The sequence below is a fragment of the Prunus persica genome, chromosome G2 (assembly GCF_000346465.2).
Source record: "Prunus persica cultivar Lovell chromosome G2, Prunus_persica_NCBIv2, whole genome shotgun sequence".
In the NCBI taxonomy this organism is placed as follows: Eukaryota; Viridiplantae; Streptophyta; class Magnoliopsida; order Rosales; family Rosaceae; genus Prunus; species Prunus persica.
In genome coordinates this window covers 23749512-23774095 of record NC_034010.1, presented here as the reverse complement: position 1 = coordinate 23774095, position 24584 = coordinate 23749512, and the positions used below count along the sequence as shown (strand labels likewise).

The 24584-nt window shown below is 37.8% G+C and overlaps 4 protein-coding genes across 4 annotated transcripts; 1 reads left to right on the top strand and 3 right to left on the bottom strand.

Moving 5' to 3' along the window:
• LOC18784994 (endoribonuclease Dicer homolog 1) lies at window positions 1678-11916 on the top strand. The gene is made up of 20 exons (XM_007220511.2): window positions 1678-3344; window positions 3464-3577; window positions 3739-3949; window positions 4077-4471; window positions 4551-4782; window positions 5317-5489; window positions 5619-5741; window positions 5843-6003; window positions 6207-6440; window positions 6530-6680; window positions 6764-6946; window positions 7334-7495; window positions 7580-7675; window positions 7780-8408; window positions 9144-9244; window positions 9330-9529; window positions 9604-10515; window positions 10663-10827; window positions 10947-11320; window positions 11450-11916. The coding sequence occupies exons 1-20, from the start codon at window positions 2223-2225 to the stop codon at window positions 11625-11627; spliced, it is 5916 nt and encodes a 1971-aa protein (XP_007220573.1). The 5' UTR covers window positions 1678-2222; the 3' UTR covers window positions 11628-11916.
• Window positions 12658-15038, bottom strand: LOC18785044 (soluble inorganic pyrophosphatase 1). Its single transcript, XM_007218342.2, has 9 exons — window positions 14792-15038; window positions 14246-14365; window positions 14120-14148; window positions 13921-13986; window positions 13723-13830; window positions 13511-13576; window positions 13291-13411; window positions 13112-13193; window positions 12658-12929 (listed from the first exon to the last, which is right to left on the bottom strand). Exons 2-9 carry the CDS (start codon window positions 14361-14363, stop codon window positions 12887-12889), a joined length of 633 nt encoding a protein of 210 aa, XP_007218404.1. The 5' UTR covers window positions 14364-14365; window positions 14792-15038; the 3' UTR covers window positions 12658-12886.
• Window positions 16425-18793, bottom strand: LOC18785999 (soluble inorganic pyrophosphatase 1). The gene is made up of 9 exons (XM_020558663.1): window positions 18616-18793; window positions 17887-18013; window positions 17725-17753; window positions 17582-17647; window positions 17399-17506; window positions 17148-17213; window positions 16940-17060; window positions 16739-16820; window positions 16425-16607 (listed from the first exon to the last, which is right to left on the bottom strand). The coding sequence occupies exons 2-9, from the start codon at window positions 18011-18013 to the stop codon at window positions 16565-16567; spliced, it is 642 nt and encodes a 213-aa protein (XP_020414252.1). The 5' UTR covers window positions 18616-18793; the 3' UTR covers window positions 16425-16564.
• On the bottom strand, window positions 19979-23105 carry LOC18785489 (probably inactive receptor-like protein kinase At2g46850). The gene is made up of 3 exons (XM_007219388.2): window positions 22277-23105; window positions 21575-21658; window positions 19979-21355 (listed from the first exon to the last, which is right to left on the bottom strand). Exons 1-3 carry the CDS (start codon window positions 23052-23054, stop codon window positions 20283-20285), a joined length of 1935 nt encoding a protein of 644 aa, XP_007219450.1. The 5' UTR covers window positions 23055-23105; the 3' UTR covers window positions 19979-20282.

Here is a 24584-nt window from a genome sequence, read left to right as displayed (position 1 = left end):
AGATAAATGGTGAAACATTCAAAATATCAAAAATGCCCTTGGTTAATGCAAACATTAAGAATTAAAATTATTAATTAAATGATGATAATATAGTAAATTCACGCTTTTTCATATGAAAAAAAATTAAAATTAAAAGAAAAATCAGATAATGGATCATATTTTTATGGAACACAACTACCCATTATCTTTTTTAATTCTAAAATAAATAAAAAATTTTATTTTAAAAGCCATTGAAGATATTGAAGGGAATTTCATACCATTGAAGAATGAGAAATTTTGAGAGATATATGATGCAGTTATTCATGGGCCTAAAAAATTACATATTCTCTATATATTTTTAGGTGTCCAAAACTTAATAATCCAAAATAAGAATTAGTGCTAATTCTTTGAAATTTCAGGGATTAAAGGTTAAAAATTCATTAGTTTTCTTAGGTGCCATGTTTTTCTTGTTTTGTTGGCCTTTTGCGGGTGCCTAATGAAGCTTTGTTGACCAAAAAGAAAAAGAAAAAGGGCATATTTAATTGAAGCTAAGGTGTGATAAAAGATATGTATTGTGAATTGCATGGTTTAACTATAATTTTTTCTCTGTAGATTTGCATTGTATCATCCTCTATGCAATAAGTTTCGGAAAGCAAAGCTAGATTAATCAAAACTCTGCAATATTTGTAGAATTTTTTTTTTCTTGATTTCTTGTTAAACATTGCTTGTATACAAAGGAGAAAGACCTCATTTTAATTTATGCCCTAGACCACACAAAAGTCAGAGCCAATTCTGATATAATGTGACTTCGAATGGAGTATGAATTTTAATTTTGGCCATTAAATGTTTGATATCGATGTGTGGCATGAAGCATGATAATGACTAGTATATTAAAAAGTAAAGTTTAACATAAACAGTTTATTTAGATTTAGGCAGTTCCCAAATAGGCCAATCAAAATCCAACAAAACTAATTGTGAGTTAATTCGAATTGGTAAAAGGATACGCTTTTATATTCTTATTTTTTATTATAACTAGTTCGGAAAGCCTTTGTTGTTAACAAAGTGGCCATGGTGAGCAAGAAATTAATTAATTAGACAAAAAAATAAAGAAGCAAGAAATTAATTAAAATTAAGCTAATGTTTGAGTTGAATTCTTATTTATTTTAGAAAAAAAAATAAAAATAAACATGGAATCATAATAATGCCATAAAGATAGTGTAGATATTCCGGGATAACACTAGCATCCACTACACAGAGAGCCAAGTCACGACCAGTCTGATTTGGGGTCCCACGACACAAAAAATCTGATAGGATAAAAATATTCAACCTGATCTAGGCAAATTATTCCCAGCTCCCCCACTATCTCCAACATACATCCGATCCGACGGTCAGTAAGTCCCATCGCCTTTGACTTTCTGAAAAAACAGTGCGGTGGCTTTAGCTTTACCCCCTTGTCCGGTCCTCAATCTCCGGGTGGATTCCACAGACCACTGGACTTGGCGAGTGTTAAGTACAAAGTAGTGGAAAGTGTTGTCCAACTCGCCAACGAATCAGAACAACGTTGAATGTCCACGTGGCAAGTCTCAATGAAAAGAGGACAAGGAGGGGCAAAAAGGGAATATTAATTAGAGAGTAGAAAGAGGGCAAAAAGGGAATTTCGAAAAGCATGAAAAAGCAAACCGTGTGTCTGTTGTCTCTGTGTCTTTGGCTTTGGCTACTGTCCTCTCTCTCTCTCTCCTCTCTGCTCCATTTCTCTCTCTAAATCTGAAAGCAGAGCAAAGAATCGAGAGCGAGAGAGCATGGAGCGAGCGTGAGTGTTTATGGTCTCTGGTCAAAGAAGGAAGAAGAGAGATAGAGAGAGCATAATAGGCGTAGATAGACCGTGGAATCTCAGAAAGAAGAAAAAAAAAATCCCAAAATCCAAAAAAAAAATTCGAAAACAAGAACAAAAATTGGTCATGGTCTTAATTAGGGTTCCTTTTAAAACAAACCCATCTTCTTCATCATTCATTCTGCGTCTCCGTACGGTCTATCCACTCCTCTCTTACTCTCCCTCTCTCTCTAACACTTTTTATCTTTCAATTTCAATTTCAATTTCAATTTAATTGTTGTTGTTATTGCTAATGGGATTGAGCTTTTCATAGATTTATATACAATTTTACTATATAGATTGCTATACTTATAGATACTGATTATAGTCTGATAGATATAGCTTTAGTAGATAGTAGAGCTGTGAGCTTATAATGGAGGAGGAGGCTAGGGTTTCAGGGAACACTGGGACTGGGAATGGCTCGGAGGCCATTCGAGATTCCTCCTACTGGCTCGATGCTTGTGAGGACATATCATGTGATGTAATTGGTGATTTGGTTGATTTCTGCGACGCTCCAGTTGGTGGTCCTCCGGTGTTGGCCAACGGCAATGGCTGCAGCCAGGAGGAGGATGGTCTGGTGAGCGATTTTTTCGGGGGAATTGATCACATTCTTGACAGTATCAAGAGCGGAGCTGGCCTCCCCGGCGTGATTGATCCGAATTCGAATGCCAATGCCAATGGTGTTATTGGCAATGCTGCTGTGGAGGGTTGCTTTCAGATGGAGGCATCTGGGGTTTTGAAGACGGTGGAAGTTAATGGCTCGGTTGGGCTCAATGGTGAAACCGGTGGGAGGAATTTGGATATTGCTAATGGAGACACTAAGGGTGATCGAAATGGTTATCATAAGTATGAGAAGGGTAGGGGCAATGGGGTTGTGAGGAGGAGAGAGATGAATGGTGAAGAGAGATGTCCCAAGAGGGTTGCTTTGGATGATGGCAGGAATGAGAAGTATTATGCTTCAGGCAGAATGCAACATCACATGAGGGAGAATAGTTATAGTAGGAAGAGGCCTCGTGATTCAGAGGATATTGATTGGAGGGATAGAGATAGAGATAGGGATAGAGATCGGACTAGGAGAAGAGAGAATTATGGTAGTAATAATAGGAGGGAAGGTGGTAGAGATAGGGAGGCAAAGGGTTATTGGGAGAGGGATAAGTTGGGAACGAATGATATTGTTTTTCGATTAGGGCCTTACGAACCTGATCATAACAAAGAAGGGAAGATTACTGATGTCAAAAACCAGGAATGCAATGGGAAGGCTGAGAAGAAACCCGAAGAGGTTAAAGAAAAAATTCCTGAGGAGAGAGCCAGGCAGTATCAATTGGATGTTCTTGAACAGGCGAAGAAGAGAAATACAATAGCTTTTCTTGAAACAGGGGCGGGAAAGACGCTCATTGCTGTTCTCCTCATCCAAAGTATTTGCAATGATATGCAAAGGCAGAACAAGAAGATGCTCTCTGTATTTTTAGTTCCTAAAGTTCCCCTTGTTTATCAGGTAATGCATGTGTAAGTTTAAAGACTTGTTTTCTGTTTATAAGTGTTACTTTCTTTGGTGCAATTTGCACGTTTTGAGTTTATGCCTTTTTTTTTTTTTCCTTTCTTGTTCAATTTCAGCAAGCAGAAGCTATTCGTGAGCGAACTGGTTACGAAGTGGGCCATTATTGTGGTGAGATGGGTCAAGATTTCTGGGACACCCGAAGATGGCAGCGTGAGTTCGACACAAAACAGGTAGGTCTTACAGTTTTTGTTATTAGAACATGTAGTTTGCTACTCTTCTCATGTTCTGAACACCTTCACTTCTAATGCCTTTTTTGGGTATCATCTGTTGCTTAGGATAGTTCCCGCTCGGTCCTTGATTCTTGTTTACTATTTGATATTTTTCCCTGCAGGTTCTGGTAATGACAGCCCAAATTCTGTTGAACATTCTGAGGCACAGCATTATAAAAATGGAATCAATCAATCTCTTGATTCTGGATGAGTGTCATCACGCTGTGAAGAAACATCCATATTCTTTAGTGATGTCTGAGTTCTATCACACAACCCCAAAGGAGAAGAGACCGGCTGTATTTGGAATGACTGCTTCTCCTGTCAACTTAAAGGGTATTTTTCTTTTGTCAAGTTATGACATTACTCAAGATCGTGCATCTTAAATTCAACTCTAGTTTTTTTCATGGCAATGTTTTAAATCCCAATAAATTGATGCTTCTTATGACTATGTTTGATTCAGGTGTTTCCAGCCAAGTAGATTGCGCAATAAAGATTCGTAATCTCGAAAGTAAACTAGATTCCATCGTTTGTACCATAAAAGACCGTAAGGAGCTTGAAAAGCATGTTCCAACGCCCTCTGAAATTGTGGTGCAGTATGACAAAGCAGCCAGCTTATGGTCCCTTCATGAGCAGCTAAAACAAATGGAAGGGGAAGTTGAAGAAGCTGCGAAGTCTAGCTCTAGAAAAAGTAAATGGCAGTTTATGGGAGCTAGAGATGCTGGGGCTAAGGAAGAGCTGCGCCAAGTTTATGGTGTTTCTGAAAGAACAGAAAGTGATGGGGCTGTGAACTTAATTCAAAAGTTGAGGGCTATCAATTATGCACTCGGTGAACTGGGTCAATGGTGTGCTTACAAGGTACCAATTATTAATATATGTGTCAAGATTAGCTATTTAATCATTTGTGAAACTATTGCTCAGTCTGTTATTTTCTCAGGTTGCACAATCTTTCTTGACAGCTCTGCAAAATGATGAGAGGGCAAACTACCAGCTTGATGTCAAGTTTCAGGAATCCTACCTGAGTAAAGTTGTATCTCTCTTACAATGTCATCTATCGGAGGGAGCTGTTTCTGACAAGGAAGCAAAAGTGGCAGATTCGGGAAGTGCCGTTTCTTGCGATGAAAATGACCCTGATGAAATGGAAGAAGGAGAGCTACCTGATAGCCATGGTTAGTCGGGCTGTTTACTTTTGTTAACTGTTCAGTATTAAGTTTCAAGAAATTAGATTTCTCGAGCTGCCAAAAAAATCATGCTGGTCCCCTTTTGGGAGTTATTCATGACTTATGACAAGTGGAAAGTTAAGGAAATTGGAAATTTGTTTTCAAGCTATTAAAAGAAGAAATAAAGTCATTGGTTAAAGTTAGACTACAGAATGTCAAAATATGGAAAATAATTTCTGTATGCTTGAAATTTAGAACGTATCCTGGACTGTTTTGGTGAAGGATTGTTTTCTATCATCATTCTGCACATGAAATGCCCCATATCATTGAAGATCATGTATAAATAATTCTTATTTACTATGTAAAGCATTCAAGGGAAAATTACTTGAGCTGGATGAGCCTTCAATATGTTCCAGGGTTACTCAACTACCACAAACACCATACACATCTGCTGTGCCTATTTATTGTCGACCATGCTCTTGATCATTAATGAGTTCATTTGATTGGCATTTCTTCTAAAGTTGCCTACTTGGTGTGGTGTAGTTGTCTCTGGTGGGGAGCATGTAGATGTGGTAATAGGAGCTGCTGTAGCTGATGGGAAGGTGACTCCAAAAGTGCAGTCACTGATTAAAGTACTTCTCAAGTATCAGCATACAGAAGATTTTCGTGCAATCATCTTTGTGGAGCGAGTTGTGTCTGCTTTAGTCCTTCCTAAGGTTGTATTTGTTGATAGATTTTGTTCTTTTAATTTATTTTAAAAAAAAAATAGAGTTCATAAACATTGTTTCTCTGTCTTTATTGAATATTTGCAAGTTCCTCACCCTATAGTGTTTCCAAGCATGCAGGTATTTGCAGAACTTCCTTCTTTAGGTTTTATTGAGTGTGCAAGCCTGATCGGGCACAACAATAGTCAGGAAATGCGAAGTTGCCAAATGCAGGATACTATTGCCAAATTCCGGGATGGTCGTGTATGTATAAACGCCATGCACTACACTTTTGGACTAAATTGAATGGAAGGCATAACTTTCATGGTTAGATGTTCTCTAATATAAGAATTTCTTCTATGTAGGTCACATTATTAGTTGCCACTAGTGTTGCTGAGGAAGGACTTGATATTCGGCAGTGCAATGTTGTTATTCGCTTTGACCTTGCAAAAACTGTTTTGGCTTACATTCAGTCTAGGGGTCGTGCTAGAAAACCTGGGTCAGATTACATCTTGATGGTGGAGAGGTACTTAGTTGCTTGGTATCTATATCAACATTAATATCGGTCATGATGATCTGTTTATTGTGTTTCACATAAAATTGCTCATATTACTTGAACCTAATTTTTTAAATGTGTGGGGTAAATTTGTCACTATACTTTAATCTTTTCATTATCTTTCATATGATAGCAGATTACAAACTCTCTTTTCTTTTTTGGGTTCCTTGTAGGGGAAATCTGTCGCATGAAGCATTCTTAAGGAATGCCAGGAATAGCGAGGAGACTTTACGGAAAGAAGCAATAGAGAGAACTGACCTGAGTCATCTGAAGGATACTTCTAGGTTAATTTCAGTGGATACAACACCAGGTACAGTGTACCAGGTCGAGTCAACTGGTGCTGTTGTAAGCTTAAATTCTGCTGTTGGGCTCATCCATTTCTACTGCTCTCAGCTTCCCAGTGACAGGTTCTTCTTTCGTCAGAGTAATGTTTATGCCAGAACATCCAAGATTTGTTGCTGCATATTACTGATTTTTCCTTAAATCTGTTATTCAGGTATTCAATTCTTCGTCCCGAGTTTGTCATGGTGAGGCATGAGAAGCCAGGAGGTCCCACAGAATATTCATGCAAACTTCAACTCCCTTGTAATGCACCATTTGAGACACTTGAGGGTCCCGTGTGCAGTTCAATGCACCTTGCACAACAGGCATGCTTTTGTTCTTCTATGATCACGATACCTTTGCTTCACATCATCCAAGGATGTTCATTTATATTTTCTTTATCATGCAGGCCGTTTGTTTGGCTGCTTGCAAGAAACTCCATGAAATGGGAGCATTTACCGACATGCTCTTGCCAGACAAGGGAAGTGGGGAAGAAAAAGAACAGGTTGACCAGACTGATGAAGGAGATCCACTTCCTGGGACTGCGAGGCACAGAGAGTTCTATCCTGAAGGCGTAGCTAATATTCTACAGGTTCGTTCATTCCGTATGCCATATGCTTTAGATTATAATTGCTGATCTTTGGGTAGGCAGAGCAATAAATTTTTCTTAAATGTTTTTATTTCTTAAGGTTTTTACAACAATTCTTAAAAATTCTCTTTCTTCTTGTTGGGTTCATATTAATATATGTGTTCTGAAAAAGCAATCTAAAGCTTGGGACTTTGCACTAATTGATGCGAAATATAAACCTCAAACCTGTAAAATTATCTGATTTGGAAGATATTCTTACTATACTAGACACTTAATTCTGTCTAAGTATAGCAGGATCCATGTTTAATACTTGCTGATTCTTGGTTGGAGGTTCCTCGTTCTTACGCAGATGTGTTACAGAATTCATAGTTTTACTCTCTGGCATTTCAGGGAGAATGGATCTTATCCAGAAGAGATTTGGGCAGTGACTCCAAATTGGTTCATGTTTACATGTATGGTGTGAAATGTGTAGACGTTGGCTCTTCAAAAGATCCATTCTTGACTCAAGTTTCGGATTTTGCAGTTCTAGTAGGCAAAGAACTGGATGCAGAGGTACCTTATTTCCATTTGTACCATAAGCGTGATGGTATTAATTTCTCCAGCCCCTTTCTTTGTTTACTCATTTTCTGTTAATAGGTGTTATCGATGTATATGGATCTATTTATCGCTCGAACCATGACTACAAAGGTGTCCCTTGTCTTCAAGGGTTCAATAGATATTACTGAAAGTCAGGTTAGTAATCTATTACCATTCTGGAGTGTATTTATTTTATAAATGGTTTACTGTTAGAGTTAGAGTTACTGATGTTTAAACAAAACTTCAATTTTTGTGTACAGTTGGCATCCCTTAAAAGTTTTCATGTGAGATTGATGAGTATTGTACTGGATGTGGATGTTGAACCTTCCACCACTCCTTGGGATCCTGCAAAGGCTTATTTGTTTGTTCCTGTGGTCGGTGATAAGTTTGGAGATCCTATGAAAGAAATTGATTGGGATCTGGTTGAAAATATAAATGGTGCAGATGCTTGGAACAATCCCCTTCAAAGAGCTCGACCAGATGTTTACCTTGGCACAAATGAGCGTACACTAGGCGGAGACAGAAGGGAGTATGGTTTTGGGAAATTGCGTAATGGCATGGCTTTTGGGCAAAAATCCCATCCAACCTATGGTATCAGAGGTGCTGTGGCACGGTTTGATGTTGTTAAAGCTTCTGGATTGGTACCAGATCGGGATGCCCTTGAAATGAGAAAGCATATGGATTTGCCCAAAGGCAAGTTAATTATGGCAGATACTTGTAGCAGTGTCAAAGACTTGGTAGGGAGGATTGTGACAGCTGCTCACTCAGGAAAGAGGTTTTATGTGGATTCAATATGCTATGATATGACTGCAGAAAACTCTTTCCCAAGGAAAGAAGGCTACCTTGGCCCTCTGGAGTACAGCTCATACGCTGATTATTACAAGCAAAAGTATGATACTCATTGCCATTCTAGATTGTCTGATGTTATTAGTTACATACTCATTGCCATTCTAGATTGTCTGATGTTATTAGTTACTTTATCATGCCTTTCTAGATTTATTCTTCTAAGCCTAGAAGTTGGTTGATTCCTAATTGATAGCTACAATGCGCCCTAGCTTACGTGCTTGAAGAGGAGGAAAGCTAAGGTTGTGTTTGGTTCGTGAATAGCATTCAATTTTCAGTTCCCATTTTCACTAAAAACTGAAAATCGGTATTTAAAAAAACTTGTTTTCTTGTGTAAAAATGAAAAGTGTATCCTAAAAACGAGGAGTAAGCCATTTTTGGGAAACTCTCAAAAGATTTTGAAAATTCTAGTATGGTTGGAAACATAGAGTTTCATCTGCAAATGCAGTTTCAGATAAAGACAGTCCCTTTAGTGTTCTTTAGTTTTCTTTTTTAACAACCAAACTTTCTTTTACAAATTTTATAGAATTTTATGACAACATTTTTCTTTCAATTGTCTGGGTACTGAAAAGGTTTTCATTTTCATGAACCAAACACCACCTAATCGTAATCTGGAAGGAAGTTTATTATTGTCAGGTGGAAAATTTTTGGATTCATTAAAGAAATGTTCCAATAAATTTTCCAGTTACAATAGTTGTAAACCCTTACAGATTGGAAAAGCTTTCTTCTTTCTTCTTGCACAATAAAGGGTGCATTTGGCTATTGTATCTTCTTTATATAGGTATGGAGTTGAGTTGGTTTATAAACAACAACCTCTAATAAGAGGACGCGGTGTCTCATATTGTAAGAATCTCCTGTCTCCTCGATTTGAACACATGGAAGGTACATGCTACTCTTTACCATTAAATTAGTACATGTTTCACCTTTTTTTTCTTCTCTTCTTTGAACTGATGAAGCTTTTATGTAGAACACGATGGTGAATCAGAAGAGACTCTTGACAAAACGTACTATGTTTTCCTCCCTCCTGAGCTGTGTTTAGTACACCCACTGCCCGGATCACTTGTCCGTGGAGCCCAGAGATTGCCCTCGATAATGAGAAGGGTTGAAAGCATGCTGCTTGCAGTTGAACTTAGAGATATAATAAATTATCCTATCCCTGCTTCAAAGGTATTTTATCATCTCAGGTTATTTATTTTAAGCGGCCATTAACTACTTGACTGATGTGTGCTGCCTATCTACAGATCTTGGAAGCCTTGACAGCTGCTTCATGCCAGGAGACATTTTGCTATGAAAGAGCAGAGCTTCTTGGTGATGCTTACCTGAAATGGGTTGTTAGTCGATTTCTCTTTCTTAAATACCCTCAGAAACATGAGGGTCAGCTTACTAGGATGAGGCAACAAATGGTGAGTAACATGGTTTTATATCAGTATGCATTGAAGAAAGGACTTCAATCATATATCCAAGCAGATCGCTTTTCTCCATCTCGGTGGGCTGCTCCTGGGGTCTTGCCTGTCTTTGATGAGTATACGAAGGATGAAGAATCATCCTTGTTTGATCACGAGGATGGGCCTGTAGGTGAAATCAATCGCTCTGGTGATGCATATGAGGATGATGAGCTAGAGGATGGTGAGCTTGAGAGCGACTCAAGTTCTTATAGAGTCCTCTCTAGCAAGACACTTGCAGATGTTGTCGAAGCACTTATTGGAGTTTATTATGTAGAAGGCGGGAAAAACGCTGCTAACCATCTCATGAAATGGATTGGAATTGAGGTAGAGTTTAATCCTGATGGGGTAGAGAGCACACCAAAGTCATCTACCGTTCCAGAGAATGTACTTAGGAGTGTCAACTTTGATGCCTTAGAGGGTGCTTTGAATAGCAAATTTAAAGATAGGGGCCTTTTGGTAGAAGCCATTAGTCATGCGTCCCGACCGTCTGCTGGAGTGTCCTGCTATCAGCGATTGGAGTTTGTTGGCGATGCCGTCTTAGATCATCTCATTACAAGGCATTTGTTCTTCACATACACAAATCTGCCTCCAGGCAGGTTGACTGACCTGCGAGCTGCTGCTGTTAATAATGAAAATTTTGCACGTGTTGCTGTAAAACATAAACTCCATCTACACCTTCGGCATGGATCAAGTGCCCTTGAAAAACAGGTTCTTCAGTTTCTTCCTCACCTTTAAAATTTTAAATTATCATTCTTGAATGGGGGAGCTGATAGTCTAGCATAGTTATTTTGATTTGTTATGGACAGCAACTATGGATCCTAAATCCTAACTAGCGTTTTTGGATTGCGTTTACAGATTCATGACTTTGTGAAGGAAGTGCAAAATGAATTATCAAAGCCAGGGTTCAACTCCTTTGGTTTGGGAGATTGCAAAGCTCCAAAGGTTCTTGGGGACATTTTTGAATCTATTGCGGGTGCCATTTTTCTTGACAGCGGACGTGATACTGCAGTTGTTTGGAAGGTAGATAGTAGAGGCACATAGCTTGTTCTACATTTTATCTTTTCTATTTTCTTTGGTTATGAGTTGGGGGAACTGATACAGAGAATTTGTTCTCTTTCAATCTCTCTATATGTTTATAGGTCTTTCAACCTCTATTGCACCCAATGGTTACTCCAGAGACACTCCCAATGCATCCTGTGCGAGAGCTGCAAGAAAGATGCCAGCAACAGGCTGAAGGCTTGGAATACAAAGCCACTCGAAGTGGAAATTTGGCTACTGTCGAAGTTTTCATTGATGGCATCCAGATGGGAATTGCTCAGAATCCGCAAAAGAAGATGGCACAGAAACTGGCTGCTAGGAATGCACTTGCTGCTTTGAAAGATAAGGAAACAGCTGAAGCAAAAGAGAAGGAGGAGGAGAATGGGAAGAAGAAGAAGAATGGTAGCCAAACATTTACCCGACAAACCTTAAATGACATCTGCTTGCGAAAAAATTGGCCCATGCCATTCTACCGGTAAGAAGTTCTGAACACATCTAGATAGGAGTAAAACAATTTGGTCATATTTAACATTTTCTATCACTAGGGTCAAGTAGGTGGAATTCAACTGAATTAGTTTTCTGTTTGCTATATTTGCATCTTTAGGTGCGTGAATGAAGGCGGCCCTGCACATGCAAAGAGGTTCACATTTGCTGTACGTGTGAATACCACCGACAGGGGACAGACAGACGAATGCGTGGGAGAGCCTATGCCCAGTGTTAAGAAGGCCAAGGACTCGGCAGCAGTTCTTCTCTTGGAACTTTTAAATAAGTTATACTCGTGATGGCATTGAAGGGTGGTGTTTGCAATTCTAGCATTGCTTTTGCTATTTTACCAGGAGCAAGCTGTAACTTCAACCTGATATGCCATATTTTCTGTATCTCAAGTGTTTAAAATGAACTCAACACATTACACGTGCATGTCCAATTGAACAAAAGGTAGCAAATGTGAGCAGATTTTTTGTATCAACAACAATTTTTCGTATGGCTGTTAAAATGACTGGTGTATTTTATACATGTGATTTTGCCTATCCGGACCATGATAGTATATGCCAACTGCTTTGAAGAATTTTAGTCCTTTTTGTTTTTCAATTTTCAGAATTTTAATCATTCAAGGGGTTTTGCACTGCTCGAGGGTGTTCAAGCACTACCTAATGAGTCTTGAAAATGCATCGAGTGACTATATTTCTAAATCTTGAAAAAAGGAGCTAAAAAGTATTTCGTGTGAAAAAAAATTAATTTTCTAAATTTCCTGTGACATGGTGTGTAAGAATTTGGAAAAGACTTGGTATTTGTCAGAGTGTCACATTACTCCCAAACCGCACCAAGATGGCTGAGATAGTGTAAAAACTTCAAATTGACAAATAGTACGTGCATTTTGACTAGGTAGGGACTTTTATTGCTTTTCTGTGCTATTTTATTGTCAAAATCTGCTAGGATGGATTTTGACTAGCTTTACATGTTAAATTGATGTAGCTAGCCAGCGCAGATTGATTTTCGTGAAAGTTAATTCTCCATCGAACATAGGGAATTAGGAAAGGAAATTAATTGTAACTGTTCTTTTTTAAATCCAAGACAAATTGGGTGCAATAGACAAATTCTAAATCCAAGAATATTTCAAGATGATACAGTTCTTTTTTAATAGAAAATAAAAAATAAGGGACGGGGAGGGCAAGAGCTGAACTCTTGTCATATTGGGGTAAATGCTCAACCACGGAGCAATATATTCAAAACCCGTAACGTAAAGATGGATCAACTAGCTCTTAGTTTTGTGGTACTTCTCGTCCCAATGTTGATAAATAAAAAAGTCCATCATGAATTGGAAAATACTAGTTGTAAGATTGATATCATAATAGAATACCCAATTTAAACAAATGAAAACAACATTCTCTAGTCATTTCCTTTCACTTTACTGATCAACCAAACAAGCATCAATCATAATCCAAAATACAAAAAGTAAAATTGGGGAAATTCTGCATAAAATCTTCCTCCGCCATTGATAAAAATGACTTATTGTAATTAGTGGAAAATGTAGCCTGTATGTTTACCGCCTTAAGGTGTGCATTATGTACTCAGCGTAAAGGTCCCTGCACCAAAACATACAGGTCAAGAACTTCATCAAACTTGGGAAATGGGAAATGACAGGTAAAGGAGATGCTTGAATGATTTGTTTGGATGCAGAGCTTTCATCTTTTTCTTAACGAACAAGAAACATTGGAGCTTGGACCACCATGGCTCAGAAACTTGTGGTTCCTTAAGATAGACTTACATTGAGTACTGGATAGCTTCAAGAGCAGCGGCTGCAGGCAAAAAGGCGTTTACTGCAACCTCTTTGTTCTCATTCTTCTTGTCTATGCAATACGATAAGAAAAAAATGGTACTGTTGTTCAAGTAGTTCAAAAATCTGAAGTAATGCATTAAGTTTCAAAGTAAGATTGTGAAGGATACAGTCTTCAAAGAAGCGACGGATCTCAGAAAGGCGATGAGGGGGAAGGTCATTGAGTTCAGTGTAATGCGTATACTCTGGATCATCTGCACAGACTGCGATGATCTTATCATCTTTCTCTCCCTGGATTAAAAGCATAAAATCCGTAATTTTTAGAGTTCATGGACAAAATTCAATAGAAAGAAGTGGGCGGGGTTCAAGTTGAGAGGTTTGGAAGAGTACCTGGTCAATCATGGGCATTACTCCAATGGCTCTGGCTCGCAGAAAACAACCAGGAAGGACAGGTTCCTGTTTAATTCATCGATTTAAATCAATACTTAGGCTCAAGAATTTTGTCCCCTTGACATAATGTTCCAACTTCCACCACCACTCAATGGAATTTGGCTGACAAAACTTTTTTAAAAATAGATGGTTATGAAAATCTGGCAAATCACCTGCATGATAACTAAAACATCCAGTGGATCATTGTCTTCACACAAGGTGCGAGGGATGAAACCATAATTGTGAGGATACACGACCGATGAATACAAAATCCGATCAACCTGAGAATTTATTTAAAGCATTAAGAACAATCTTAATATCAAAGTTGAGATATGCAGAAAGTAATTATGGAGCTGCGATTTGTTTTGTACCTTAATGAGTCCTGTCTTCTTGTCAAGTTCATATTTGACTTTGCTTCCCTTGGTTATCTCAACAACCTAAATCAATCCAGCAAACAGTTCAATATGCAGTATTTTATTGACAAACTTTTATGAATTCCCTCTTCTCACTAATTTTGGCTTAATGCCAAATTTGTGCTCGTTACTTGATGAAGTTTGAGGGGATACATACAACGTTGAAAAGGTGGGGTGCAGTAGGTCCTGCAGACACAGATTTTACAACATGATTAGTTTTCTTCCAGGAAAAGAAGATAGCAAAGCAAAAAGTAGAGATTTATCATGGTCAAATTATAAGTACCAATTTCAAGATCATGCCAAGGATGTGCAGCAACTGATCTCCTTGACAAAGATGAAAGAATCCTCTCATTTAACTTGGGAGCTCTTTGCGGTTTAGGTTCTTCGCTTCCTTCAGACATCTCTTTAACCACAGGCAGGTAAAAGGGTAAAAGGTAAAATGTCAAATGCAGCAAGCAGTAAATCAAACATGCAAACAACAAGTAGGATACTGAGCAAGAAACAATGAACACTTCAAAAAATAAAGAAAACCAAATTACCAATCTAAATATTGTAATTGAAAGAGAGATTATGCAGTGTGATTAGAGATTAACAGGTCAATTTAAATCTCTGTATCCAATCAAAGACACGTTTTTTAGATGAAAAAATGTGTTGAACAAAAGTCAAAGCTTCATTCATTCATAATTTCCTTTCTTCCCAGCAACCCATAAAAGACAAGATCGTTATTACAAGATTAGGAAGCATAAACAAAAGACCTTAAAAAAACAAAAAAAGGGTTTAGATTATAATCAGAACAAAATACAGAATCAGTTGAAGCACAGAAACACACCTTCAGTGGGCTGTTGCTGTTGGGGTTGCTGGGGTTTGATAAAGAAACTTGAAATTAAGAAAAGGGAAGATGGAATGAGCAAATGAGAAGTGAGAGCTATAAGGTTGGAGTGATTGGATGAATATAATAGTTATAGTAGGTGGGGAGGTAAAAGAGGAGAGAAAGGTGGGGTCGGTCAAAACTTTTGAGGCATTTTGCCTCGTGTCTGCCTATGAGAGAAGTTAGCTGCCCCTCACGTTGAACCTTCAAGTTTGTTGGTGATTATTATTATTTATTATTTATGTTATATATGAAAATTAAATTCATTAAGTCAAAATGAATCTCAGTATTTATCATAGCTAGCATGAACATAACATGTGGATGTGACGCGGATTATAGCAATTCAGATTGGATCATTGGACAGTTTCAAACGTAAAAATCCTCTTTTTAATTTTAATATTTGCACTCCTTTTGCATTTCTATATACTGGTTTGCTGCTTATGTCTAGACTCTAGATCCGCTGCTTTTAAGGTTCAGGAATCGAGCCCAACAGGCATTCTTTGGAAGGGGCTTGTCTTGCAAAAGAAATATTGGAACTTTGTTGTATATGGTTTAACACTTTGTGTCACTAGAGAGTCCAATACGTGGAGATGAACATGATTTTGGAGGTTATAGTTGTTGGGATTCTAAGATCACTACTTTTGATATCATTTTAAATTTAGTTGGTTAATCTTGCTATTGTGTCCAAGAGTTTGATGTATTTGCATTTTAGGGTGTGGGAATTAGGGTGGGTGGCCCTGCCGCTAGTAATACCAAAAGAGTTTGGACTTTTGCTCTATGAATGTCTTAGAGAGCCTATGCCAAGTGTTAAGAAGGAGAACTTCGTGATATAGAAGATTTTCTAGTTAAGAAGGCCAATAATACATTATACATGAGATATTAACTTATTATACCAAATTTTGGACACCAATTGATGTTATAATGTTTCGTTGTTGAGCTTTATTTATTCACAGCAAATAAGAAATTGTCACATTAGTTCGTGTCCGAAAACGGTATCTCTAGTATTATTGTTAAGATTTGCAGTGTTTGCGCATTTTTGCCAAAGTAGAAAAGGCAAGCAATGCTTTTCGTATTTTGTAATCTTCAGCAACATCAATGCTTTATTTAGCTGGTAAATGCGATTTTGGCCCCTTTCTATGCATTGGATTGTCAGTCTGTTAACCAAGGCCTTTTAACCAGATAGTCAAGATATTGAGTCTACCTTTCTGTTTTCCATTTGTTGGATTTTTGCTTTGTGGGTTAGTTTATTGTCAAAATGTAGAGTCCTGAAAGTTTGAGTCTACCAGAAATTTAAACAGCTCTCCGTTCTCTCATGTGCAAATTTTAATAGAGAATAAGTCATCAATTTTAAATTGGATCTCGAAATTTTCCTTCTCTAAACTACAATGTACAAAAATAGATTAGCAAATTGAGAAGAGGAAATTGATTGTAATTGTTCATATACAAATTCTAAAGCCAATAACATTTGAACATGGTACTGCTTTGAGTTGTCTCTAAACCACATATAATGGAATGTACCAGGTAGCAGAATTGTGATTATAATTTATAATACAATCAAATTTGAACATGTAATGTAACAAAAATTGTCTGGTCATTTTGATTAATCAACCGAACAAGGTCAATCATAATCCGAAACACGAAAACTAAAACTTGAAGTTTCTTTGCCTCAAATCTTCATCTATCATTGATGAAATGACTTATTGTAATTGGTGGAATATTGTAGCCTGTATGTGTTTATCGCCTTAGGGTGAGCATTATGTACTCTGCATAAAGGTCCCTGCACCAAGAAAATTACAAGTCAGGAGAGTAAAGCATGGTGTTTTTTTGGGCCTAATTGAATGATTTGTTTAGATACAAAAGTTGTATCTCTTTCTTGACTGTATATTTCCCTTTTGTAGAAAGTCTTACATAGAGTACTGGATGGCTTCAGCAGCATTGTGGGAAGGCAAAAACTGGTCAACTGCAACCTCTTTGTTCTCATTCTTCTTGTCTATGAAATATGTTAAGAAACCACTGTGCAGTTTTTCTCAAATTGTAACAACTCCCAAAGAACATTTAAACATCTATAAAGTAATGCATTAAGTTTCAAAGCAAGATTGTAAAGGATACAGTCTTCAAAGAAGCGACGAATCTCACAAAGGCGATGAGGGGGAAGCTCTTTGATGTCAGTGTAGTGATTATAAGCTGGATCATCGGCACAGACTGCAATGATCTTGTCATCTTTCTCTCCCTGGATGAATTCATTAAAGTCAGTGCTCAAAATTCAATAAAAAGTAGCAGTCGAGTTTCAATTTGCTAGCGAGCTGTGGAAGAGAACCTGGTCAATCATAGGCATTAGTCCAATGGCTTTGGCTCTCAGAAAACAACCAGGAAGAACAGGTTCCTATTTAAGTTCAAAGATACAAATTAATGCCTATGAAATTCAATACTTGTAAAGATTTTGTGAAAAATATATACATTCAAGCATTTTGTCTGTCTGGCAATCTGTTCCAATTTCCATCGCCGGTCAAAGGAATTTGGTTATCAAGAATTTGAAGAACAGATGAATATTACAGTCTAAAAACTCACCTGCATGAGAACTAACACATCCAGTGGATCATTGTCTTCACACAAGGTGCGAGGGATGAAACCATAGTTATGAGGATAGACCACTGACGAGTACAAAATCCGATCAACCTGAGAATTTACTTAAATATTAAGGACAACATTCTTAACATACATAAATATACATATAACCTTGGTTTTTCATACCTTAATTAGTCCTGTCTTCTTGTCAAGCTCATATTTGACCTTGCTTCCCTTTGTTATCTCAACAACCTGAACCAACCCAACAAACAATTCAACTTCAATAGCAATTTATGCCAGTTACTTGATAAGTTGGAGAGGATACATACACAATTGAAAATATAGGGAGCTTTAGGTCCTGTAGACAAGAATTTGCAGCATGATTAGTTTCTTCCTGTTTAAATGGTACCATGGCACCAGGGAAAAGAAAAAGAAGAAGATAAAAGAAAAGAAGAAGTTGCAGGGATATATCATGGTAAAATTATAAGTACCAATTTCAAGATCATGCCACGGATGTGCAGCAACTGATTTCCTCGACAGAGATGAAAGAATCCTCTCATTTAACTTGGGAGCTTTTTGGCGTGGTACTGCTTGAACTTCACTTTCTTCATCAGCCATCTAACCATAGGCAGGCAAAAGGTAAAATGTAAAATATCACATGCAAACAACAACAAGGATATTTATCTCCTTTGCCCTGTCCATGTTCAGCAATATGTAAATAGAAAATTTTGACCGTACATCAATAAATCATGGTCTAGGATTATCCATTACCATTCTAGATATGGTAACTGAAGGAGAGGTGACGAAGATGTAGGCATCAAGATTCCTAGAAGATTTGAGGTAAATCAACATGTGCAGCCCCTCATAATTTTACATTTTCGTACAAAATTCCAGCTTATAAGATAGCTACTTAGCTAGTTTAGTTATGTGCATTGTGGTTCAAAAGGTGTTTAACAATTATTGGACTTCGAAAGCTTAATTGGCAATGAATAGACTAACAATGTATATCGAGCTAACACCCTTTCTCACATGCATCCTCATCCTAAATATGGAAAGGCATACAAAGATCGGAGGTTTCGAACCCAAGACAACATCTTTGGTTTACAAAGATTGACATTAAGAAAAAAAAAGATCTATGAGATTAAATAACATGAACCGAAAAAAAAAGAGTTCGATAGTGATTGTGTGGTATAATAAAGAACAGGTTGAAGCATACGCACCTTAAGACTGTTTAGGAGGTTGAGATAGAAATTAGTAAGAAAGAAGATGGTTGAGCAAATAAGTGTTAAGATTAGAGTCTTTGGATGATATTCATATTTATAGTAGGTTGGGAGGGAAAGAGAGGCAGGGATTGGTCAAAACTTTGAGGCACTGCCACGTGTCTATGTTAGAGAGAAGGTAGCTGCAGACCCTACCTGTTAGCCTGAACCTTGGAAGTTAGTTAATTTTTCATGTTAGTTATAGGACATTCTATCTTTATTTTCTCAGATTCGTGGTGATGGTGTTGCAAGCTACTTACTAATTTCTGCTTCTTGAGTGTAACCATGAGGCCATATATAAGATTGCTCTGGTTTGCAGCCAATGAGCAATGCAATGAAATTTGAACTGCTAAATAAATTCAGAGTTTTAATTTAGTTTAAAAATAAAATAAAATCATCCCATTGTACAGAACTGGTGGATTAACAATTCCTATTGGATCATTGGACGATCTCCCCAATTAATTATGATAATATAATAATTAATACCACTTTTGCTACTGTTTATGTTCGATTTCTATGAATTAGCATGTCCAAATCCACTGCTTCTGAGACTCAGAAAGCGAGCCCACCAGTGTTCTTTAGAGACATTTGTCTTGCAGAAGTAATATTTATATAAAGTCATAATTCTGTTTTTCTATGTATAAAAAGACTGATCAAGGCCTCTGGCAGAGAGGTAGATAGAGACACCACGGAAAGAGAGTAAGGTTTGATTAGGGTTAGACTTTCTTCAACTCTCTATATTCATCAAAGGATGAGACTTTCTGTTGATGCAAGTAGGCATGCAGGCAGGCAGGCAGGTATATTATATATGCAATGAATAGTTTTGAAGTTTTGATCTATTTTAATTCACTTCAGCTGATGTACAATGTTTGTGCAAATAATCTCACGGGAGAATATTCGCCAAAGATTCCTTCGTCTTCTCTGCTTCTCTCTTTCTCCCTGCAAAACAGATCGGAGTAAAAGGACCACACCCGGGGGGTGTTGGCCAAAGGCCCTCCGATGCCTAAGTTAGGTAGGGTATTTTAAGGAAAACCGGGTGGCCGGAGCCGTGTGTGGTGGCCGGAGCCTTGTGTGAGAGAGAGAAAGAGAGGAAGTGGCTAGGGTTCTTGAGAAATAATTTCTGCAGAGTTTTAGTAGGAATTTAGACGTACCTCTACCATTGTGTGTGGCTATGCTTTTATAGTAGTCTCGGAGGCTAGGGTTTCAGAGGAATAATTCCGTAGATGGAAGGGAATTATTCCTCCCCTTTTTGGAATTGATTTGATTAATTAGGGATTTGATTAATTAGGGTAAATCAAATCCCTAATTGTGGTAGGTATCAAATCAAATCCTGACTTAAATAGATAACTCCTCATTTAATTGGAAATTGGGGTAGGAATAGAATTAATTCTCGACCCGATTAGGTAATATTCTATTTAATTGGGTAATCCCCAATTAAATTGAATAATTCCCAATTAGGTCAAATAATCCCCAAATGGAAGGAATTATTTGACCTAGGGTTTTGATTTAATTAGGTTCCCACATACAACACATAGAAGTAACAAGAGTGCATGTAAAACTTCTATGGAAAGTGAAAATGAACAGCCAAATTTGTTGAGCAGCAGTTTCGAGGACCGATCAGAACAAATTCAAGGCACATATGTTGAATCAGGAGACATGGATATCATCTGAAGTAGGCTGGAGTTTGAAAATGTTTCCTCCAGTGCAGGCCCCCTCTTGCTACCTCCATCACTGCTGTCTCTTCTAATATGTACTAGTTCCCTGGCAACATCATACATTCCCAGCTTTCCATCTCCACCAAACAACAGGCACCTCATGGCAAGGTCTGCAACAATCTCTATCTGCTCGCGCCTATACGAAGGTTGCTCGTGATAGTAGAGATGTGGATCCACAATCTCTTCTAGCTTGCCACTCCTTATCTTTTGCAGGGCTACTGTAGGCAAGTCCAAGCAATTTGAGCCTGCAATAATCTCAAGAAGCATGACACCAAAAGCATACACATCATTTTTGTGAAAACGCGAATCTTCATGGTTGTGTGACTGAGAACCATCTCCAAGACTTGTAATCAGTAGCCCAAACCCAGCAACTTTACTGGAAAAGTTTTCATCAATGAAAATGTAAGCAGGTTTGAGGTCACAGTGGAAAATGGGAGGAGAAATCTCATACTGCAAAAAGGCAAGAACACTAGCTGTTTCAGCAGCAATGCTCAGCCTCTTGTACCAGTCAAGAGCAACATTTTGTCCTCCTCTTTGATGTAAATGTTCCTCTAGGGTACTGTTTGCAGGATATTCGTATACTAGTAGTGGAGTGTAGGCCAAGTCAATACAGCATCCAAGTAATCGGGCTATATTCCGGTGTAGAACAGCAGATAAAACCTCGATTTGTGATAGGACTTGAATGAGGTCTTTTTCATTCTCACATTCTACCTTGTGCACAGCAATGTGCGATCCATCCCCTAGAACCCCAGCAAAGATAGTGCCATTGTTTCCACTTAAAAGTTTCTGACCCTCTTCGAATCCTTTGGTAGCTTCCTCTAGCTCATGGTAAGTGAATAGCCGGGTCCTACTAGCTTTCCGGAATGATATGGTGCTTTGAAAGTCGGGTTTCTGAGCAGGATCAAATGTCCCTGGTTTAGCAGGATACTTTAGTAGACACAACAGTGCAATCAAGGAGGCTATGATGAAAACTGGAGCAAGAACTCCTGCAGTTCAAGATGTCAAGATATTATACTGAAGGGGAACGATGAGACAAATTTAGGAAAATTTATGATTGATTATGTCATAATTCATTTCTTCAAAGAGAGGAGTTGATACGATTGAAAATACTTTCTTTTAACTGCTAGATTAAGTAGCCAAACAACAATGCATAGGAAGATTAAATGCAGACATGGGTTTATTTTGCTTATTTTGTTGTCACTTACCTGCTAAAATTACAAGTTTTTTTCCACCACGCTTTTTCTTCAAGCAATCATTCCCATATGCTTCCTTTCTGTCCTTGATGCAGGCTGTCAAAGGCATTCCAAATATAAATGATGCCGCCGTAAATATAGTGGCCGCTTGGAGTTTTCAGCCACACCAACAATGTGAAAAGAAAAATTAAACAAAACAATTATTCTGAAGGCATACAATTGATTAAAGAATATCAAACTGCTTTATCTTTACAAAGGCTACAAATCATATATAGGCTTTTTTAGGATGATCTAAAGAAATGCAGAAAGCAAGAGTCTCAACCTTTGCTTGTGATACATAGGATCTTTAATAAAATAAATCTGCAGAAAGAAGGATATATGAAACTTTTCTTTTAATAAGTTAGAGTTGCCTAAATCATCATGATGACAATCATGGCATACACAGAACTAACAGAAGATAATCATATGCACTAATTAAGTACAATGCGCCAATAATGACTCAATAAGCTATGTATTAGAGAGTAATTCAATCTGATAGATTATCAGAATTTGTTTCTTAAAGTCAGAAGTGGAAAGTTCAAGCCCACATAGCATCAATCCTTCTATGGTAACTATAACCTAACAAGCAGATATAATCATGCCCAAAATGAAACTACCAAACAAACTTGTTGAGAAAAGCTTGATGATATATAAAATGTCCTAATAAATACTCACATTTGATGCATCCTTCCCCAGTTGCAAACCCATCTCCAAGGAACCCATCTTCACAGATGCACCTCACCCCTGCTTCAACCACTGTGGCATTAGTAATGTAAGCATTGCTAGCACAAACTCCCTTGGATGAGTTCCTTGGTACTGCCCATTCCAATTTTACCCCTCGTTTTCCCAAGTTGGACCCTCTTTGAACAACCCAACTGGAAAATCCTCTGCATCCAAACTTGGAAAACACCGAAAACTTTTCGCCCAAATGCCACACACTATGATCAGAGAGAGGGTAACAGCAAGCAGGAGAACCATTCACATTGCCGTCACAACCAGGCAAATCATTTGTTTCACATTCTGTCTTGCACAGAGAAGAGTCCTCACAATCATACAAACCAATTACATTCTCAACTGAGACACCAAAGTGGTCATTTCCCAAGAAATCAAAGGAGTTCAAGTCATTGTACTGACGGCAAGAAGAGGAGCCTGGAAAGTCCACTAGTAGACCATCAGAGAAGAATTCTAGCACCCGGTAGCTTTCGGAACCAATGTTGAGGAAAAGGGCAGTTGAGTTTAGGCATGAGAGATGGAAAGCATCAGAGACTGAACTACAAGACTTGTTCAAGTGAAATGGAAATGGTAGTTGAAGTTGTCCACATTTTTCATGGCACAGCTGGTTGTGAAGCAAATTGGGTTGTTCTAGTTTCTGGTGTTCATGGAGGGAATGAGAAATTGATAGGCAATTAAAGAGTCCAAGGAGAAGAAAGGAAGCCAGATATAGAGGTAACATGGCCAGTACTGAAAGTGCTGACTAGTGTAGAGAATATTTGGAAGTAAAAAGATATACTAAAGGAAGAAGAAGACTGAAGGCTTGATGAGACTGTACCTAGTAAATAGCCATTTTGTTGCAATGCTTATATGCTAGTGGCAGTTGAATAATGAGAGAGTTTTGATAGTGTAATATCACTCATACGTATATATTCAATACAAACTGAAGCTCATGTTCTGCCATATCAAACAACCACGTGACAATGATGAGTGGCAGAGTAGTTCAGTTAAAAGATAGTGCTTGTTTTTAATTAGATTATCTTATCACTCGACTTTGTCACGTGACAGAAACAACCATGTAGAAGTTGTTCTCGTCTCGAGAGGGCCCACGGAGACTAAGGGCTAGGTGATGACTTGGCAAGATGAGGAATGTAAGGGGGGTTTTGAGGGTAGTATAGCTTAGGAGTTTGAAAAAGAGGAGACGATTTATGGTCTGTGGAATGGGCTACAGTTCGTACTGTATCCTCATATGGAATGCTGTGCATTCTGTGGGCGTGGCCAAAGTGTGAGCTTTCCGATTCACTTCAAAGGCCTATATAAAAAATAAATAAAAGATTTGAAGATATTTATAATATTTGCATGGGCTTCGAGATTTTGGTATTATAATGGCATTAACGTACAATTAAGTATGTAGTTTGAGAATTACGGAATGTCAGATCCACACAATACAATATCATTATAAATTAAAATTATCTTAATGCAATATTAATAGAAATTAATATTATCTTTGCTCTTAAAAAGAGGCTAAATTATGTATCTGCTGCTATATACTATGCAACCAAGTTGTGATCTCAAGCCCCAATGCCACGCTTGGTGGGTTTTCATAGCCGCGTTTCTTGCAACATGGCTGTGACATCTGTGCAAGCTCACAGTTGAGTTGAGTTCACTCTCTCAGCCAAAATTTTGAAATTTTGGTAAAAAATGAGAAAATAATTTTTTGGGTTTAGCATTCTTTCTTGGTACTCATGTTCATGTTGTGAGTTGTGACCTAACTCTTTGTGTTGGGATGACAAAATTTGGGTTGGGGGTACGTGGCTCAATCTTGTGTGTGTTCCCCAGCTCAAATGTGTTTAGGTTGAGAAAAGAAACCAAGTTGGGGGCTGCTAGAATAAGTGTACGTAGTTTATATTGTAAGTGAAGAGGTCTTTGTTGCCTCGTAATTGATCCCCTAAAAACTCAAAAACACTTTAAAAACCAGTTTGGAGAAAAAAGAAATTCATGAACTCAATTGTTATTGCACTTAATCACTGTAATAACGGTTGATAAGTAAGGGATAATTTTCTTCTATAGTTTAAGTTTTGAAGTGTTTCTTATCGATGGTGGAATAGACTTGTATAGACGCTTGGATGTCATGGCAACCTCAGGCCTATACCTAGCTCTGTCCATATATCTTACTAACATTAACAATTATAGGGGGACTACACTAACTAATTAACAAATCAAATAGAATTTCCCTTAAGCTGGCAATGAGATCAATCACCAAAGATTAGTA